Raw genomic sequence first — 17629 nt, 5'->3', positions numbered from 1 at the left:
TTTTGGAAATAAATACAAAAATAAATAAAAATACAGCTACACTCATTTCATTCCAGCTTTCTAGTAGCTTAGTTCAGGTCAGCAACCTTATGCATTTCCAGCTGAATCTGGCCCATGGACCCATTTTATGCAGCCCACAGTGGTTTCTGAGGCATTTCAGCAGCAGGATTCCTGACTCAGACATAGTACATGTTAACTCTAATTAAAAGAATGATTCCTGTCACAGATAAAATGTGGGCACTACTTGCAGAAGCTACTGCTCAGGACACCACATTGCAAAAAGTGATAACAGCTATTTGTGCTGGGTGGCTTGGAAAACATATACATAACCACTACTCTCAGTTCACGGAAGAGCTGTCAATACCAGATGGCATTTTGTTCAAAGACTCATGATTTACTGTTCCAGCAGTGCTAAAGAAAGATGTTAAACAGAATACATGAGGGGGATCTAGGCATTTCAAAATGCAAGAGGAGAGCAGGGGGTGCTCTACACTGGCTCAACATAAATAATGACAGTGAAGATAATGTAAAAGGCTTGTACAATGTGGCTAGATCAGTGCAAAGAAAAGAGCCCATGATGGTCATGGAGCTCTGTGGTATCAAGTGGGCATTAACTTATGCATGCAGGAAAAAATTATGTATTGGTGCTTGATTATTATTCTCACTGTCTTGAAATTTCATGGCTCAAAAGTAAAGCAGCAAACCATGTCATAACTTGCATCAAATAGATTTTTGCTAGACATGGGATTCCACAAACTGTGAGACCTCAGTTCAACTATCTTGAGTTTAAAGAGTTTGCAAACAAATATGGATTCCATCACAACACTTTAAGTCCTAAATACCCACAATCCAATGGCCTGGTGGAAGATGGAGTACAAATAGTGAAGAAATTGGGAAAAAAAGCCAGATTCACACATGGATGTTTACCCGTTACTCTTAAATTGTCCCCAGCTCAGGTAACTCAAAACCAGGCTGCCAAACCTTGTGGATGATGCTCATCAGAATGAAAAGCAAGACATGAAACCATTAAAAAAAATCAACAAACTCAAACAAAAATGGTACTATGAGAAGGGTTCCAGGGAGTTACTACAACTGCACAACAAAGATATGGCGCTTATTTCAGATGAACGAACATGGAAACAAAAAGCACAAGTTTCCCATCAAGTAGTTTCCAGATCCTATAAAGTTATCATACCGGAAGGACCCGTGTTAAGAAGGAGCAGATGACACTTTAAGCTTGTAAAAGGGTAAAAAAGAAGCAGCATCATGAGATTCACCAAAGGAAACGGCTAACAACAAAGCAACAAGAAATGGCAGAGGAGATTGAAAATCACACAGAAGTAGAGACATCTGAACAAGGAAACCAAACAAGAACTGAACCAGTACGGAATGAGAATGCAGAGAATTTGAGAAGATCACTTAGAGCTGAAAAGCCAACACAAAGACTAGTAGAGGCCTGTTAAAGTGTGCTTTAATGATGGGTTGAACTAACTTCCATTACAAGGGATATGTTGCATGTAAAGTGGGAAGATGTGTGGATACCTTTAAGAGTGTTATGTATAAGTAGTTACATTTGCCTTGGGATTTGAGGAGGCAACTGAAGGGAACAGCACAACAGTAGGCTGGGCACTGCTCTCTGAATAAACAAGCTTTATTATTCTATAAGCTTAACTCCTTGGTCTTTTGAGAACTACATAGATAACGCTCCTATTTCAGAGGATTAGGATTCAAAAGGTGTGGGGGGGTTAGAACACTAGAAAAGTCAGTACATTGGGGCAGTGGAGTCACTGAATCTGGCTTTGTTTCATTTGCACTATGGATGTTCTTTGCTCTCTAATTAGCCACTTTCTTTTCCCTCTTTTTATTCCCAGTCATTCCATTGTGTAGAGTCCTAATTGGGCCAATATAAATATTGGTAGTAGAGCATTCGCTTTAACTTTGAACATTCTGGGTGAAGTCATGGGTTCATTAAGTTAATGGATGTTTTTCCATAGATTTGTTTGGGTTTTAAGACTTCATTCTATTCTGTTTTGAGTCGTAAGTGGTCTATTAGCTAAATGTAACTTGAAACCTAAGCCTTAGTTACAATAAGGGTTCCTTAGATAGCTTTGACAGTGCAAAAGGTCATTATATTGGAAGTAAATTACACTTGTGCCCATTTTAAAGCAGCTTTATACTGCCAATGGTAAATGGGTGTTCCTTTATACTTAAAGTATATAAAAATTCAGGCCTAAGTGTTTACTCAAAAAATAAATGGCTGATTAACATTGCTTTGTTTCAATTTCATATAGGTCGAGATTTGATATGCATACAGTCCATGGATGGAATGCTTATGTTGTTTGAACAAGAAAGTTATGCTTTTGGACGATTTCTTCCTGGCTTTCTTCTGCCTGGTCCATTAACTTACAGCTCTCGAACGGATTCTTTCATTACAGTATCTTCCTCTCGGCAGGTTGAGAGCTACAAGTATGTATACACGTTAATTATTGTGTGGGGCTTTTTTGTGGCTGCTATCATAGAATGTATAAGTTGACCAAATGGAAATACGTATGTTCTGTGAAAGTATAAGTATCACACTAACATTTTATTTGCTTTTATTACTGTTGTACCACATTTCTCCATGCAAGAGGGGAAAAAAACCATAACAAGATTTAAGTTGCCAGCTGACTGCTTTTATTACAGCTTTGAGCACTTGTGTATTAATCTGGAGAGGTATAAATTTGCCTTATAGTAATTACCAGGAGATTGAGACAAAAATCTAGAGATAAGTAGAGTCAGGGGACCTGGCTAAAAACATAGTATGGAGAAGCAATATCAGAAGCCTTAGTAATGTTCTCAGGGAGAAGATTGGGCAGCCAGGGGATGTGTGTGTGTGTGTGTGTGTGTGTGTGTGTGTACACACTTTCTCTCAGAGCATTGTCCAGTCTTCTTCCTGAGAACATATACGTTTTGTGTGTATGTATATACATATACGGTATTTGAGTTTATGTACTAATGCAAGAAGCATTACAAATAAACAAAAACAACTGGAGGTCCTACTCATTGACAAGCCCTTGATTTAAAGATGGAGGAAAGGAAATTGATGGGTCTTGAGGGGACTTCAGAGTCCCATCTTTGAGCCAGAGATTCATCTGCAAAAGCTGCAGTTCTTTCTTCAAGGCAGAGTAGGCTGTATGCTGTGGTTTCTGTCCTCTCTCTTCCTCTGCTCTCTCCTCTCTGCTTTGATGGCAAGATGCTTTACCTCAAAGTGGGCTGCCACTCGGTTGAGGTTGTGGCACCATTGGAGTTGGTTAGCAGTCAGCTTCTCCCAGCTCTTGATGTCAGCATCCATTTTCTTGAGGTATGCCTTCAACATGTCCTGATAGCATTTCCTCTGGCTGCCATAAGATGTTAAGCCACAGTGAAGCTGTGAGTAGAGCACTTGTTTTGGGAGTCAAGAATCTAGCACCTGCTCATGATGTTCTGTCCAGCACAGTTGGTGGATGGTGGGGCCAGGCCGCGGGGTCAGGGCCCTTCCCAGCTGGCTGCAGTTTGGGGCTGAGGGACCTGTGCGCCCAGATTACTCCTGGCTCCCCACACCCAGGCTGGGCTGGGCTATCATGGAGCCACTGTGGTGGGCACGGCTCTCCCCCTCTGGCTTGGATTGTGGCCATAGGAGCCACAGCCAGCTGGGAAGGGCCTCGTCTCCCACTATCTGCCCGCCTTGGCTGGGGCTGCAGGACTGAGCTGGGCCAGCCCTCAGATGCTGCTGAGGGTGGGAATGGAGGGGCAGGGCTGGGCTGGGCCATGTGGGCAGGGCCCTTCCTAGCCAGCTAGGGCCGTGGGAGCTGTGTTCCTGGATTGCTCCTGGCTCTCCGCTGTAACAAGTGGGGATCCTGGGGCTGGTCAAATCATTGGCCCACCCACTTGTCTCTGGGCTAACTGCTTGCCTACCATGTCTGCCACACCTTTGATGATATTAATTAGATGTTAACCAGGTGGGAGGCTGCCCATTTACTTGCCAAGGGCCTATGTACGTGACTTTGACCTTCCCTATACTGTGTCCCATGCCTCGCAGGTGGCATCCATATCTCCCCAGTGCCTCACACTGGGACCCACACTCCAGTGCCACATGGTAGCGGGGGCGGGGCCAACCCTGGCCTGCTGTAGCAGACAGCCCAGCCCAGCCCAGGGCTGCAAAGCATCCTGGGATGCTGGGGGACTGTGAATTAACTTAAACCAGGAAGGAGTTTGGGACAGAAGTTCTGTTAAACCGGTTTGACCTAAATCAGTTATGTCTGATTACTACATTCAACCAGATTTGTTTTAAACCAGTTTGGGCCATTTTGAAAGCAGTTTATGTGCACTGAATTTCTGTTCTGTTGCAGGTTTAAATCAGTTTCTGATCACTTAAACTGGTTTGTGTGTGACTTCTGTCCCTAGCCTTAGTGAAGACACTGTGTGAGATCCTTGCAGACTTTTGGGGTTGAAGAGATTTGATGTTGAAAACCTTTGTGTTGCTTTTGGCTGTTTTTGTTTTTTTGGAGCAAGTTGATTGTTCATAGTGGATCTGTCAAGACAATGATCTATCTAGCAGTTGTCATTTTTTTTCCTAGATTAAAATTCGTGGTATGCTCCAGTCTTACCTGCAATGGGGTGTGTGTGTGTGTGTGTGTATATATATATATATATATAGATAGATAGATAGATATTTATTTTTCAAAGCATAAAACATATTCTGTTACTCTGCCAGAAGAAATCATGCTGAAAAATGGGAAGACATCTGGAACAGTGATCCTCACATTCATCTGCACAATAACAAAATAAAATTATTTTAAAATCCTATATCATCAGTATCTCAAGCCACTTAAGATTAAATGTGTTTATGTTATAGGAATGGGCAAATGTTGGAGGGAATATGGTTATTTGGAAGGATTCTTCCACCTATGGTGGACATGTCCCAGAATTAATTTTTCTGGAAGGAGGCTGGAGACATGTTGAAGGAAATAACAGGATACCAACTATCAGATAACTCCTTAGGTTCATGGGGAATTGATCACTGTTCATGGGGAATTGATCACTGCTCTTCTACTGGCTACAAGAATTACAATTGCAAAAGCCTGAGAGCAAAGTCTAAAATCACTGACTGATTGCAAAAAGTGTGAGAAGTTTTAATAATGGAAAAGTTGATGTATCAAGTCAGTGCTCAACAGGGAAGAAGGCAGAAGATACTTAAGTGAATCTGGTGGAGATTTTTGCTTTTTTTTTTTCTCCAGCCAAAACTAGAAAATGTGAGAAACCTTTTTCAAATATTGAAGTGCAAGTTCTATGAGCCTGACAATGAATTTTGAGGTTTGGGGGTAGAGGTGAGTGGAGAATGGTGGGATTCATTTTGTATGGAGTGCTGGACAGATGGAGGAGTGAATTTATTGTGTAAAGAAAAGGAAATATGGAAGCTAACATTGATGGAGATGTTAGGGAGTTGTCGGAGACTGAGTGGAAAGGGAAAGGAGTAGAAGACTGTGGATATAATGGGCTGTGGTAGTGCTATTGGTGGGAGATTGGTATATCTTGTCTTTGTATATTTGGGGGATTGATTGTATTTTTAAATGTTGGATTGGTTATTTTATAAGTTGGATTAATTAATAAATAAAATTAAAAAACCAAACAAACTCCACAAATTTTATGAATTTTGTGGCATTCCAACTGAAAATCACTGAGATCTAAATTTAGAAGAGATATAGAGAAGGGCCTTTGAGGCTAAAAAACATTGAGAATTGCTAATCTAGCTGGAGCCACTTAAGGGTGGGCAGGGACAGGACCTTACCTGCTGTGCCCTACTTTTTCCACTGTCTGCCCTGTTCTGTATCTCTGGAGCAAGGGCAGCCCTCACTGCTGGTGCCTGAGACCTTTCAGGAACAGCCTCAGCAATCACTCATAGCCCCTCTTGCTGGCCCCAGAAACATGGTAAGAGCAGAGGGGATGAGACAGGCTGCAAAACACAGTTCTGTCTGTGCATCCATCCATCTACCTGCCTGGTTTCAGCAAAGTACACTGCTGGGAGCTGGGGTGGAAGGAGCTGGCACAAGGGCTGTCTGGGAGCAGGGAAGGCAGCAGCAGCTGTAGGTACTGGAGTAGTTGGGACAGGTTTACCTCCTTGTGCAGTGGGGGCGTCTCATAGCACACTCTTGTTAATCTCTGGGTACACCAGTCTGCTGGAACACTCTTTAAGAATTGGTGGACTAGACAAAAGTACTATCAGGTGGATACATGACTAGTTGGATCAACAAGTAGTTATCAGTGGCTCAGTGTCTAGTTGGGAGTGTCAAGTGAGGCTGCCCAGCAGTCTGTCCTAAATTTGGTGTTGTTTAACATTCTTATTAATAATTTGGATGATGGGATTGAATGCATGCTTAGCAGATTTGTGGATGACACTAAGTTGGGTGTAGTTGCAGATACTCTGGAGGGTAGGGTTAGGATCCAGAATGACACAGATAGATTGGAAAAATGGTACACAGTTAACCAGATGACATTCAGCATGGACAAGTACAAAGTCTTGCACTGGGATGGAATAACCACATACACAAATAAGGACTGGAAATGAGTAGCTAGGCTGCTCAAGGCAGGATCATCCTTGACTAAATGGTCCCAACAAAGTGGCCTCAAACTACATCAGAGGAAATTTTCTTCAGACATTAGGAAGAACTCTCTGGGTTCTCAAATGGGGAGTGGTTAAACACTGGAACAAGCTACATAGAGAAGTTGTGGGATCTCCATCTTGGGAAATTTTCAAGAGCAGGTTAAACCAGACACTTGGATGTAATCATTTAGTGTGAGCCCTGGATCTTTGCATTGAGTGAGGGCAGGCTGCCACTGTGGGCAGGGGCAGTGCTGGACTATTATTGGTAGGGGGGGCTGGGCTGGGGCAGGTGGTGGTACTGGGAGGGAGGGCTGGGGAATGCGGGGGCTACAACCACCAAAAAATTCACTATAGCCTCCCTCCTAGCACTGCTGCTGCCCTGCCCTGGCTGGGCAGTGCCTGCCCCTGCCTCTGCCCCAGTGCCAGCCCTGCTTCTTCCCTCACTGCAGGGGCCTTGATCTGCCCCCAACCCCTTTCTGCCCAACAGACTTACCAGCTGGATGCCACTCTCCAAGCTGCGAGGCCGCATATTGGCAATCGTATTGGTATCGACCGATATGGCTTGTCATTGCTATTGGCCAAAAACCTCTTTATTGGTGCACCCCTAATACGGGTTGGTATAAGAAGGTAAAACATCAACAGTCTCTTCTCAATCAGGGTGTCAGAGATGTGGCACACGAAGCCAGTCTGTTGGGTGCTGCATGTGGTATCTGCATCAGACTAGGCTTGTGCACTGGCTCTGGGGCCAGATCTGGCCCACAGACCATCACTCTGCACTAGAACCAGCATGCAGAGCTGGTCTCTCATGGGCACCACATGCCCTACACTGGCTTTGTGTGCCACATGCAGCTCAAGCCGTGGACTAGATCTGACATACTGTATGCAGTGTGTGGGGCTGGATCCAGTGTGTGCTGCATGTAGCTCTGGGCTTATCCAGGGTGCGTACTGCATGTGCTGCCCCACTGGATTGGCCCTGCACACTGGCTTCAAGGCTGATCTGGTCCTACACACTAGAGCCAGTGTGCAAGAGCCAGTTTCCAGGCATCTCGTGCAGCATGCACTCCATGCGTGGGCCCCAGCCTGGTGCTGTTATGTGCTGCACGCAGGCTGGTTTGGGGCATGCTGCATGAGCTGCCCTTACCAGATTGGCCCTGCACATTGGTTCTGGGATGTGAGGCCAGTCAGTGGGTCTGACATGGCCCACAGGCAATGCCCAGGTCTGGATGAGTTTGACATCCCACTTTAAGTATAATCAATGTCCATGGTATTTGTTTAAGAAAAAAATGAAAAAACTCAAAAGCTCAAAAAAGATTCTCCATCTAAATTAAATAGCATGATTCAAAGCTACAACACATTAGCTATCCAGAAGAATGTTGGATGTTTATGCATTTTGTTGGGATTAAAAAAAATAGAATACAGTGGATAATTTTTTTTTTTTAAAGGCTATATTAATTGGGGGTAGGAGGAGTAATGCAAGTACAGGGGCTATTGTGAGGGAAGAGCTGGACAAAATCTTGAAGGTAAAAATTAAGAGGAAGGTTAGTGAAGTACAGGAAATAAGGAAGAAATGTGGGGTGAGAGTTGTGTACAATAAGTGGGAGCATGACAACAGACATAATTTCATGAGTTTTATTTGGTATCAGTATTTTTGAATTCAAGCTTCCAAGCAACTTGTCCCTGGATTAAAGGAAAGGATTTTCCTCTGTATGTGTTGGCCTTATGGTTCTGATTAAGAATGAAATAGACATCTATGACTATCATTAGAAATGCAACAAGCAGCTATTGTATGAATCCCAAGGGTCCTTGTATTTCAGCTCTCAGTACTTAGTTTTGATCATGAGGAATTTAGTACAGCTTTATTTTCCCTCATAAATGACAGCCCATCTTTTGTGAATCGTTATTTTAGGCCTCTGTTATAGCGTCTGGTATGTAAAAACTTCAAAATTTAAAATGATCAGAGCTTGGCATAAGTCAGTTCATCATAGAGCCACATTACTTGTGCAAGTTCACAATAACTATCTTTTTAATGGAAACAAGGGACTAGCACCCTGTTACTGGTAAAACATTTTACTATATAGGTTTTGAAAAGTTTGAGGAAATTCAATCCATTCCACCGTTGTAGAGTCCAATTTGTTTACATCAGTGCCATAATCCTCTAGGGCAGGGTCACCTGGCTGGTTTACAGGCTGGGTTGGTATTTACCCCTAGTAAATCCCAACTGGGTCTGGCCTGCACACTTCACATGCATGTGCCAGGCCCAGGAGTCACTGCACACAGCATATGGGGCCACTATGGGGCATGTGGGCTGGAACCAGTGCTGCTTACAGCACAGGGGGCTGCTCTGGGGTGCTTCAGTGCAGCCTGCACCTGGTTCCCCTGTGCCATGTGGCAGAGGCAAGGGGTGGGGGTCAAGCTGCTTGACTTCTCCCATCTCCCCACAACCAGCCCCCTTACCACCTATCTCCCAGCTACTGCTTTTCCCTACTGCTGTGGGGGGTAGAGAATGGAATGAATTTAAGATGACTATCCAATAATTAGATTCTAGACTTGGAAAATTATCATATATAATGATACCCGCAACGTTGAGTGTGGTGAAATCCAATCTATGCTATCAGTATTATATTTATATAAAGTATAGCACATTATAATTTTCCATGTCTAAAAATAATATGGTAAAATGAGAGTCCCTTCCCTGGGGAGCACACATTGTAAAAATATAAGGTTGGCCATACAGGAATGTAACCTACAAGTAAATGAGTGTTGTCATGATTGGCATAAGCTAATAAAACTATGTTTTGGTGCTGTTTGCATGTTAGTGGAAATTCCTTTAATTTGTGCCTAATATAAAAGATTTTTCAAACATACTCTTAGGCCCTGCTTTCCATCCAGAGTTAGATCTGGGATACTGGATGCAGACCGTTACTCTCAAGGAAATTCAAAAAATCAAAACTAAACATTTAAAATGTACTGATCAAGACGATTAATACCATATATCTCAATGTCCTACTTCATGACTAGTAACTTTCTGAGTTACTTCTTCCTGCAGTTTAAGTATCATGTGAACTTGAGGCAGTTGACTGCACCAATTCTGTATTCAGCAGTTCTGTATTTTCAGGATTCAGCCCCACAGTAGGTAGTAGGGGTGTGTGAAGTAGGTCATATTTGATTGAGATTCGTCCCAATTTGGGGACAGTGATTCGATTAGCCAATTCAGATCACTTTTCCAATTTTGATTCAGCTGAACCTGAAGATTTGATTACAACTCAGAGAATCAGTGATCCAGCCATAGACACAGCTTTAAATGTTTTTTCTACACACCTCGAGGTACTGGGCATGGCTTGTGAATGCTGAGATGGTGGGGTGGATGGAGCATCCCACAGGAGTGCGGGGGTCCCCCCCCGTGTGCTTGGTAGCAGACCCCCTTGCCCCCTCCCCCGACTTGGTGATCGGCTGCGGGGGGACCCTGGCTGGTCCCCCAGACTCAGGAAGCACTGGTCACTGGGGGGAGGGAGGGGACCTGCGTGCTCTGTGGTGGACCCAGAAGTGGACCGGAAGTGTTTGTGGTCCACTTCTGGGTCTACCATTGAATGTGCTGGGGACCCCCCTGCACTCCTGTGGGATGCTCCATCTGCCCCACCATTTCAGTGTTCACAAGCCGCCTGGTACCTTGAGGTATGTAGAAAAAACATATAAAGCTGTGTTTATGTCCGAATTGTCCAATCTCTCTGAATCAAATTGAAAGCTTCGCTTCGATTCAAATTCGGAGATTCAGATGCCGAATCTCCTCCGAATCGAATCAGTGACCAAAGCTTCATGCAGCCTTAATAGTGCCTTAGTAGTGTTATTCCATTATAACTATTTTTCAGTTCACTACCAATTTTTGAGGAATGTAACAATACTTGTAGGCTGAGACTTAAGTTGAGAAGGCCGGTTTGGAGTATGGGAAAATTGGTGAATGACAAAAACTTTGACATCAAGGAAAAAGGGATCCAGCAATGGAATACAATTGACATCCTTAACAAATTTCTTATCATGGACCCCACATCTAAACCTCCTGGCTTTGCTCTTCAAAGGCAGAGGTAGACAATGTTGAATAGATTTCATAGATATATGAAATCTATGAATAGGGTTCATACTGACAAGGTAGGTGTAATTATCTACTACCTAAATGGAATTTTATTAAAGACACCATATGTGTGTGGCAAAATCCAATCTATAGCACATATAATGGAGGAATGTCCTATTGATCATTTTAATGGTTGCATTGAAAAGCTGCACCAGGCTACTAACAATGCCTTACAATAGATATCTAAAACTGTAGGTCTAGTCTTATTCCTCAGTGCCATTGTTTATAGCTTGTTTATAGGAAATTCTGTCATTTGGTTGCTGTATTCCATACAAACATATAAATAAATAAATTACCATTTTAATGGGGGTTTTTTATCATTAAATGTGAGAAAGTCAGCGTCCTCTATCATGAACAGCAGCTGAGGGTCAGTTGGGCAACAAAGCAGGCATAAAGAGACAAGCCAGAGCTTTGGTAGGGGACACTTTTTCCATGTGCAATTATACCTGCTACCCTATGGATCAGTTTTGAAAAAGCTAAGCTAGAATCACAAACTACTTCTCTGGCCATTCATGACTAAGTAATAAATTATCTAAGGAAATGATAAATGCTTACTTAAGAACATTCTCTCTGTAACATAAAAAACAAGCTAATGTGAAGGGGACTGTAAACAATAGTTATTCCCACCCATTTAATAAGTAAGTATCCTCCAAATTTTGGGAAGGAATGTGAGACATATGCAAGTAGACGAGTACAGGTTCAGCAAACTTTGCTGTGAAGAGCAGTAATCTGTTTGCTAGTTATGGCACTTTGCCAAGGCAAGGATATTGCATCATGAGGGACCTACTTCATTCACAGTCTCACAGATTTTGAAGAAACGGTGGAATCTGGGATTGTCCATGCAATATGCAAAATTGACAACAGAAAAAACTTAATAAAAATAAAATGCTGGCTCCCCAGTGGGGAGTCATAGCTGCTGGGAAGGGAAGACACCAGCTGGTAGGCTGGTATGCAGGGCAGCAAGCAGGATGGCAGCTGCCCTTTTGTCCCTCTTTCCCACATTGGGGCCTCTCTGCCAATCAGTGCCGAGGGGCAGGGCAGCCAGCTATCAAGATGGCAGCTGCCCTCTCATCCCTTCTCCTGCCCTGGCCTCTCTGCCAATCAGTGCTGGGGGCTGAGCCTGCAACTAAATGCCTGCAAAATGGGCTCTGCACCCTACAAGCAGGCCATGAGAAACCCTTTATCGTGCCACAACTTAGGTAGGTCTCTAATCACGAGAGCTTTGCTTATCACAGCTTCTTGTTACTCTGGCTGCCCTGAGCATTATTCTCAAAATTGATTTTCCTTTTGTAAGTGGTTTTGCATGTTCTGTTTTGATAAACACACATGAAGCATTTATGGCACCTCAATACTGCCATGAGGAATGTTTCTTTGGAGATGAGTAAAATCTTGTCTCTCTTAAATATCCAGAAGACTCTTCTCACCTGTCCATTGGACCTGAGCTTACGTGCAGATGAGTTGAATCTGTAGGGCAACTTGAGATTTCAGGGGCTTGGAAGTAGTTATGGGGCCTGCCACTGAATTACAGCATATGGAGTTGTGTTGGGGATGCACGCTGTAAGTGGAAGGATGAGCAATGGGTGCATTAATCCATCTATAGCTCAGGAACCAGAGGTAGTCAATGCCACCACAGTTAATGCCACCACAGTTAATGCCCTGCTGCCAGAGATAGGTCTGGATCTAGCCTGGGAAGCCAAGCAAGTTTGACGCACCTGAATTGGAACGTTCTGGATCTCACCTAATCATCATTGAGCTACAAGGCATGAGAAAGACCTTTGTTACCTGGAATAAGGGAAGAAATTTTCCTGTTTAAAAGTCTAGTTTTTCTGCTGCTTTTGAAGCATCTTTTCTTCCCATTCTTTACTTTGGTTTTGGCCTATTCATGGTCTCTCCCTGCTGCTTCTTCAGCAGTCCCTCACAGTTGAGGATGATTGTCTTCCATGATTGTCTTATCTGTGGGTCCAAAGATGGCTGACGATACTAATCCGAGGTCGACAGACTCTGCTGCAGCTTGGGCATGTGCATCCATGTAAGGTGGGTGGCTCCAGATTCTTGATTTAGTCTGCAACATGCTGTTTCTGGCACTTCTGCTTTTCCATCTCCTGTTATCGTTGTAAGGTTTCAAAGTGCTGAGATCCTTGCAGAGGACTCTCTTCCTCCATGTGTATCCTCCAAGTCTTGAGGTTGGGAGTGAGGGGCACTGGTAGGGTGCTAGTCTCCCGTGAGCTGATGTCAATGTTGCCTTTTTTTCCAAGTTGGTCTTGAGGATGTCCTTGAAGTGTTTTCTTTGCCCTCCCCTTGAATGTTTGCCTTGCCTGAGCTGGGAGAATAAAACTTGCTTCTGAAGTTGGACTTCTGAATGATGTGGCCAGCCCAGCGAAGTTGATGTTGCATGGTCATTACCTCAATGCTTGTGATATTTGCTTACAAGAGGACACTAATGTTGGTGTGTCTATCTTCTCATTGGATTTGAAGGTTCTTCCACAGGCAGTGTTGATAGTACTTCTGACTTGCTATCTCTTGTACATTATCCACATCTCAGCTCTATACAGCAAGGTGGGGATCACAGCTGCTTGATAAACCATGGGCTTAGTTTCAGATCTGCTGTCACAATCTTTGAACACCCATTTCCTCAAGTGTCCAAAGGTTGCACTGCAGATTTGAGGTGGTGTTGGATTTCTTCATTTATGCCAGCCTTCTGCTAGAGGTAGCTTCGAAGGTATGGGAAATATTCAACATTCTCCAGAATCTCACCATGAATCTGAATGACCAGAACTGGGGACTGCTCATTAAGAGCATGTTAATGGAGGACATTAGTTTTCTGAAGGTTAAGCGTCAGTCCCATTTTCTTGTATGCCTTAGCAAAGACGATGATTGCCTGAACGTGTGCTTCCATGTGAGCACAGACTACAGCATCATTAGCGTGCTGTAGCTCAATGATTGAGGCCAGGGTGGTCTTGGTTTTGGCTTGGAGTTGGCTGAGATGAAACAGCTTACTGTCTATTTGGTAGTTTAGCTCCACTCCAACTGGAAGCTTGTTGGTGATCAGATGTAGCATTGCAGTAAGGAATATTGAGAAGTGTCGCAGCAATGACACAGTCTTGCTTAACTTCTGCTTTAAACCCGAAGGGATCTACAGTAAATCTGTTACTGAGGACCACTGCTTGCATAGTCATGGAACAGGCAAAACATGTGACAAATTTTGGCAGGCACCCATACTTCAGAAGGGTCCTCCGCAGTGTTTCTCCGTTGATGGAGTTGAAGGCTTTCATGTGGTCAGAGAAGGACATGTGGAGTGGTTTATATTGTTCTCAGCATTTTTTCTGCAGCTGGCAAGCTGTGAAGATCATGTCAGTTGTGCTTCTTGTTGCTCTAAACCCACACTGAGATTCTAGGAGCAGTTTTTCAGCAAATGGAAGGAGATGGTTCAGGAGGCTTCTTGCAATGATTTTTTCTGTGGTGGACAGCAAGGTGATCCCTCTATAATTTTCACAGTTGGACTTGTCTCCTTTATGGATGATTGTCACAATCATGGTGTCCCTGAGGTCATCTGGGATTTCCTCATCATTACAAATACTTAATGTGAGGGCATGGAACTGTGATGTGAGCTTCTGTCCCCCTGCTTGAAGATTTCAGCGGTGATTCCATCATCTCCAGTTGCCTTGTTGTTTTTCATTATCTTGATGGCTTTCCTTACCTTATCAAGGGTTGGAGGGGTGTTGGAGGATGGAGGTGAGAGCAATCTCATCAACAACAGAGTCTAAATTAAGAAGGTCTTCAAAATATTCCTTCCAACAGGCATTGAGGGATTCCCTTTCCTTGATCATCAGGTCTTTTTAATCCTTAGGTCTCAAGGGGGTTGATCCCCGAGTCCTCAGACCATAGGTGGCACTGAAAAGACCACATGTATTGTGGATGTCAGTGAGATGTTGAATCTTTTTTGCCTCATCTTCCCGCCATCTGTTTTTCATATCACAGGGTCTTCCTTTCGACCTCTGGCTTGGCTTGTTGGAGATTCAGTTTCCTTTGCTTGGTGTTTATGTCATTTTGCCAAGCACAGAAGGCCTTGTGCTTACAGTTGATCAACTATTGGATTTTTCAGTCATTCTCATCAAACCAGTCGTGATGTTTCCTGATAGTGCCTGTCTATTTGCAGGCGCTGATGACAGTGAACTTGAGGGCATTCCAAGTGCTGCTCACATTCTCCTGTTGTAGATTTGGAATTTCACCAGTTTTTCATTGGGGCACTGGTGGAAGCAGTCTTTCTTGATTTAGTCCTTCAACATTGATCTTCTATTGGCATTGCTTCTGCTGGGAGCATCATTTGGGAGCCAGTTTGAGTGACATAACCGAGTGGATGAATTGGTGATTGACCCATCAGTCATCAGCTCCTAGCATAACTCAGGTGATACGGACATTTTTGTGATCCCATGCACCAACCATGATGTAGTCAATTAGGTGCCAGTGCTTAGATTGAAGATGTTACCATGGGGTCTTGTGCCTGTTTTTTTGGTGGAACAAGGTGTTGGTAACGGTGAGTCTATGTTCCATACATTTGGTCAAGAGGAGGATGTCACTGGAGTTGACCTTTCCTACTCCTGTGCCTATGGTTATGTTCCAGAGGCTCAGATTCCTTCTGACTGATGTTGAAATTGCTGAGAAGAATAAGTCAGTTATACCTCCTTCTGGAAGGGTAAACAGGAAGGAGAATGCTGGTTTCACGGAGTTGGTTTTGCCATGAAGAATGAACCAACTCAACAAGTCCCCTATTGGTGTCAGTGAGCAACTTACAATTTTCCATCTCAAACTGGCAGGAAGCCAATATGCCACTTTCATTAACACATATGCCTGACTCTTGACACTGTCTATGAAACCAAGGAGGAATTCTCTGCCAACTTTGACCAAGTCCTTCCTGACATTCTGGAGGGAGACAGACTTATTCTTTCTCTGCACATCCTGATTTATCATGGTACCTGCTTCCTAAGTCATGGACCAAGACACTATTATCCAAGATGCTTTACAAAGGGAGTAAAAAGACGGTCCCAGATGCAAGGAGCTTAGTGTCCATAATGTGAATATTTATCAGCCACTTCTGATGTTGCTCAGTCACAGCAACCTCAGGCTAATTAATCTATTAGTCACTTGTCAGCCCCTGAAGGTTTCATGTGGTTCATGTCAACATACAGACATAAGCTTCTTATGATAGAATTTGGTCCTGATTTAAGTAGTATGTCTATAAGGTACCATGATTAGCAGGCATCCTGGTTTTCTGTTTAAAAATCACAAATTCTCTGATAAACATATACATTCTCTGATTAAAAAAGCATTTTCCCGCAATTAAAATCAAACACCACTATATAGGTATTAGTAGGACACAATTACCACTATATAGGTATTAGTAGGACACAATTTTTTTTTTATCATGAAAAATCAGAGCTTCCCCTGCCCCCTTTGCTCACCACATTGTGGTCCAGCTGCAGGTGTCCCTCCCTGCTGCTTTGTAGCACTGAGCAGCCTTGCCCATGCCATTGCCCATCACTCCCAAGACACTGTCCCCCCCCAGCCCTGCCAGTGCCTCTCACTCCTAACCTGCAGCCTCCTGGGCCTACCAGTGTCCCTCACTCTCAACCTACACCCTCCCACAGCCCCCTGCCTCCCCAGCCCTGCTGGAGAGGACCCCCAGCAGCCAGAGCTATGGGACCCAGGGTTGCATCTTGCCTGCCCCCTGCCCCATGGATACCAGCCAGAGCCGGGCAGAAGCGCCATGTCACTGGCTGCCATTTTCAGGAGGCAGTGGGGCAGGCAGGGGGTGCCTCACCTTGGTGGCACAGCTGGTATGGTGCTTCTGGTGGCAGCGCCACTGGGGCTCCCTGCCCTGCTCTGTTGTCCACTGATTGGTCTTGCCTGGTGGGCCATGGGGAGGGCAGCAGGGCAGGGGGCCCTGAGCCCCACAGCAGGCAGTCTGCATCTTCTTCTTCCCCACGCATAAATCTGAGGGGGCATGTGCCCTGCCCCACCATGCTCCCTGATGCATTGTCTTTGGTGCCCGACCCCACTCTGGGAGTGTGTGCAGTGGCGGGGAGCCAGGCCTGCCCCACCAACTCCCCCCCCCCATCCCCAAACAAGCCTCCCATGGCTCCATCCTACTCCCCAGCCAGGCCCCTTGGCTGCACACTCCTGCCCTGGGATCCAAGCACTGCCTCAGCTGCCAACCCTTCCCCACTCCCTCCCTCACTGTGGCCAACCACTGTCTGCCCCCTCGCTCTGCCTCTGTCACCTATGCCCCCTACCCCCACACATCACCTAGGACCCCTTCTTTCCCCCCCCCATAGACTTATCTGGAAGTAGCTGGGGGGAGCTACTTTTCACCCCCGTTTGGCTGTATTGCTAGCCATGTGCAGGTGTACACACACACACATGAATGTGGTGCCCCTTGCGTCCTGCTCTTGTCAGTCCCAAGCAGCCCCTTGCAGGCTGGAACTCTGCCGGCCTGCAAGGAGAAACCTGTGGCTTCTTGCGGGTTTCTCCTTTCTTTAAATGAGAAAATCCGTGTTTTTCCATTGCAAGAGGCAAACCTGGATACTTGCTGATAAAATATACGTTTTTGTGTTTTTCACTTACAGCCAACATTTCTGAAATTTGTAATTTTTTTTTTAATTGCACTTTTGACCAAAAAATCCATTACAAAGTTTTAAAATAATTTCCACTATTAACAGATGACATTGGAACATGAAAGCTTGCATTAAATCCTGCTTCAGCTTGTCTAGAAATTGTATAATAGCAATATGCATTTTAAGACTGTTGCTATCAATAGGTACATCCTGCAGTCAATTTTTTGACAGTGTTTGAGGGGGCTGGTTCATCATGTATTTGTTATACAATAA

At 44.3% G+C, this 17629-nt stretch overlaps 1 protein-coding gene across 7 annotated transcripts in view; it reads left to right on the top strand.

The window, feature by feature from the left end:
• The window catches only part of BBS9 (Bardet-Biedl syndrome 9), a 482129-nt gene that overhangs the window by 53762 nt on the left and 410738 nt on the right, over positions 1–17629 (top strand). For all 7 annotated transcript variants that reach the window (XM_090050217.1, XM_090050216.1, XM_090050215.1 and 4 more), the window contains one exon: positions 2292–2466. In XM_090050217.1, the coding sequence (XP_089906343.1) occupies positions 2292–2466 (175 nt within the window). The remainder of the gene's footprint in view (positions 1–2291; positions 2467–17629) is intronic.

The sequence above is a fragment of the Crocodylus siamensis genome, chromosome 5 (genome assembly GCF_052110815.1).
Source record: "Crocodylus siamensis isolate JL-2025a chromosome 5, ASM5211081v1, whole genome shotgun sequence".
NCBI lineage: Eukaryota > Metazoa > Chordata > Crocodylia > Crocodylidae > Crocodylus > Crocodylus siamensis.
Note: the sequence above shows the minus strand (reverse complement) of the source record. Positions and strands in the feature narration are given on the sequence as shown.